The sequence below is a fragment of the Sinocyclocheilus anshuiensis genome, unplaced genomic scaffold, assembly GCF_001515605.1.
Source record: "Sinocyclocheilus anshuiensis isolate Anshui unplaced genomic scaffold, SAMN03320099.WGS_v1.1 scaffold3480, whole genome shotgun sequence".
Taxonomy (NCBI): domain Eukaryota; kingdom Metazoa; phylum Chordata; class Actinopteri; order Cypriniformes; family Cyprinidae; genus Sinocyclocheilus; species Sinocyclocheilus anshuiensis.
Genome location: NW_015552856.1, coordinates 1 through 1,410, shown reverse-complemented (window position 1 = coordinate 1,410; position 1,410 = coordinate 1). Strand labels below are relative to the sequence as shown.

Below are 1,410 nucleotides of genomic sequence, written 5' to 3'. Positions count from 1 at the left end.
AGGTAGACGTGGATCAGCTGAGAGTCAGCTGATGCGAGCTTGACTAACGTGACCTGCCAGAACTAATGCTACGCTTTGATTTTTTTTCCTGCTTCGAACACATCAACTTTGAGGACAAAATGTTCACTTGCTGCCTAATATATATACTATATATATTATATTAAGATTCCAGATTCTCAAATAGCTGTATTTTGGCCAAATATTATCCTATCGTAACAATATCCATTTTCCATATATATTAATGGAAAGCTTATTTATTCAGCTTTAAGATGATGGATACATCTACATTTTTTTTTTTAATTGACCTTTATGACTGGTTTTGTGGTCCAGCGTCACATATAAAATTTTCCTCCAGTGTGAATCCTCTCATGTATTTTTAGGTGTTCTGACCGTCTGAATCTCTTGTCACAGTGTGAACACTTGTACGGTTTCTCTCCAGTGTGGATCCTCTCATGTATTTTCAGATGTGATACCTGACTGAATCTCTCGTCACAGTGTGAACACGTGTAAGGTTTTTCTCCAGTGTGGATCCTCTCATGTAGTTTCAAACGTGCAGCTGAAGTAAAAGTCTTTTCACACTCAAAGCACATGTACTCTCTCACATCAGCATGCATTTTCTCATGTTTCTGTAAACTCCGCAGCAGTGAAAAACTCTTTCCACATTCAGAACATGAATGCGGCTTCTCCTTCGTATGAACTGCCAGGTGAGTTTTCAGAGCTGATGCCCAAAGAAACGTTTTGCCGCATTGATCACAAGGGTACATCATATCTCTTGTGTGGATCCTCATGTGAGCATAAAGGTGTGATGATTGCTTGAAACTCTTCCCGCACTGATCACAAGTGAATGGTTTCTCTCCAGTATGAACTCTCATGTGAACATCAAGGGTATGTTTGTATGTGAAACTCTTTCCACACTGAGTGCAGGTGAAATATTTCTTGGCTCTTTTTTTATTTAAATCTTTCTGTTTGGGTTTTTCTCCACTTTTGACATGATTTTTCTCCTCAACTTCACGCAATTCTTCTTTCTCCTCATTATCTTCAATCAACCCTGCAACAAAAGTAAAAACAGTAAATCTTTATTAACTTGTTAAAAAATTAACCCTGGTATAACAGCGGAAAGTAGACAATTGTATTACAAACTTTTGATCAATTTGATGTAATTTTATAAATTATACGTCCCTGAAACTTTCCATGAATGAGGTGCACTGCTTTTCTAATTATTAGTTTTCAATCAACACAAACTCAGCACACCTGAAAAAATTATAGGTGCGTAGGAAAAATAGTCCAACAACACTGTTGAATCCAAAATATAAAAAGATGCAATCCCGCACACTATCAGTACTGGATAAATATAGCAATTTATTCTTAAAAGCACAAGCAAAGTTTCGGTCCACTGACCTTCATCAGGCA

General features: G+C 37.0%; 1 protein-coding gene across 1 annotated transcript in view; it reads right to left on the bottom strand.

Moving 5' to 3' along the window:
- LOC107668149 (zinc finger protein 239-like) overlaps positions 1 to 1,074 on the bottom strand; it is a gene marked incomplete at its 5' end in the record, with an annotated part of 35,992 nt that extends 34,918 nt beyond the window's left edge. Inside the window, 2 exons of the mRNA XM_016459941.1 lie at positions 400 to 704; positions 789 to 1,074. Of these exons, the coding sequence (XP_016315427.1) occupies positions 400 to 704; positions 789 to 1,074 (591 nt within the window). The remainder of the gene's footprint in view (positions 1 to 399; positions 705 to 788) is intronic.
- Between the last annotated feature and the right edge of the window lie 336 nt (positions 1,075 to 1,410).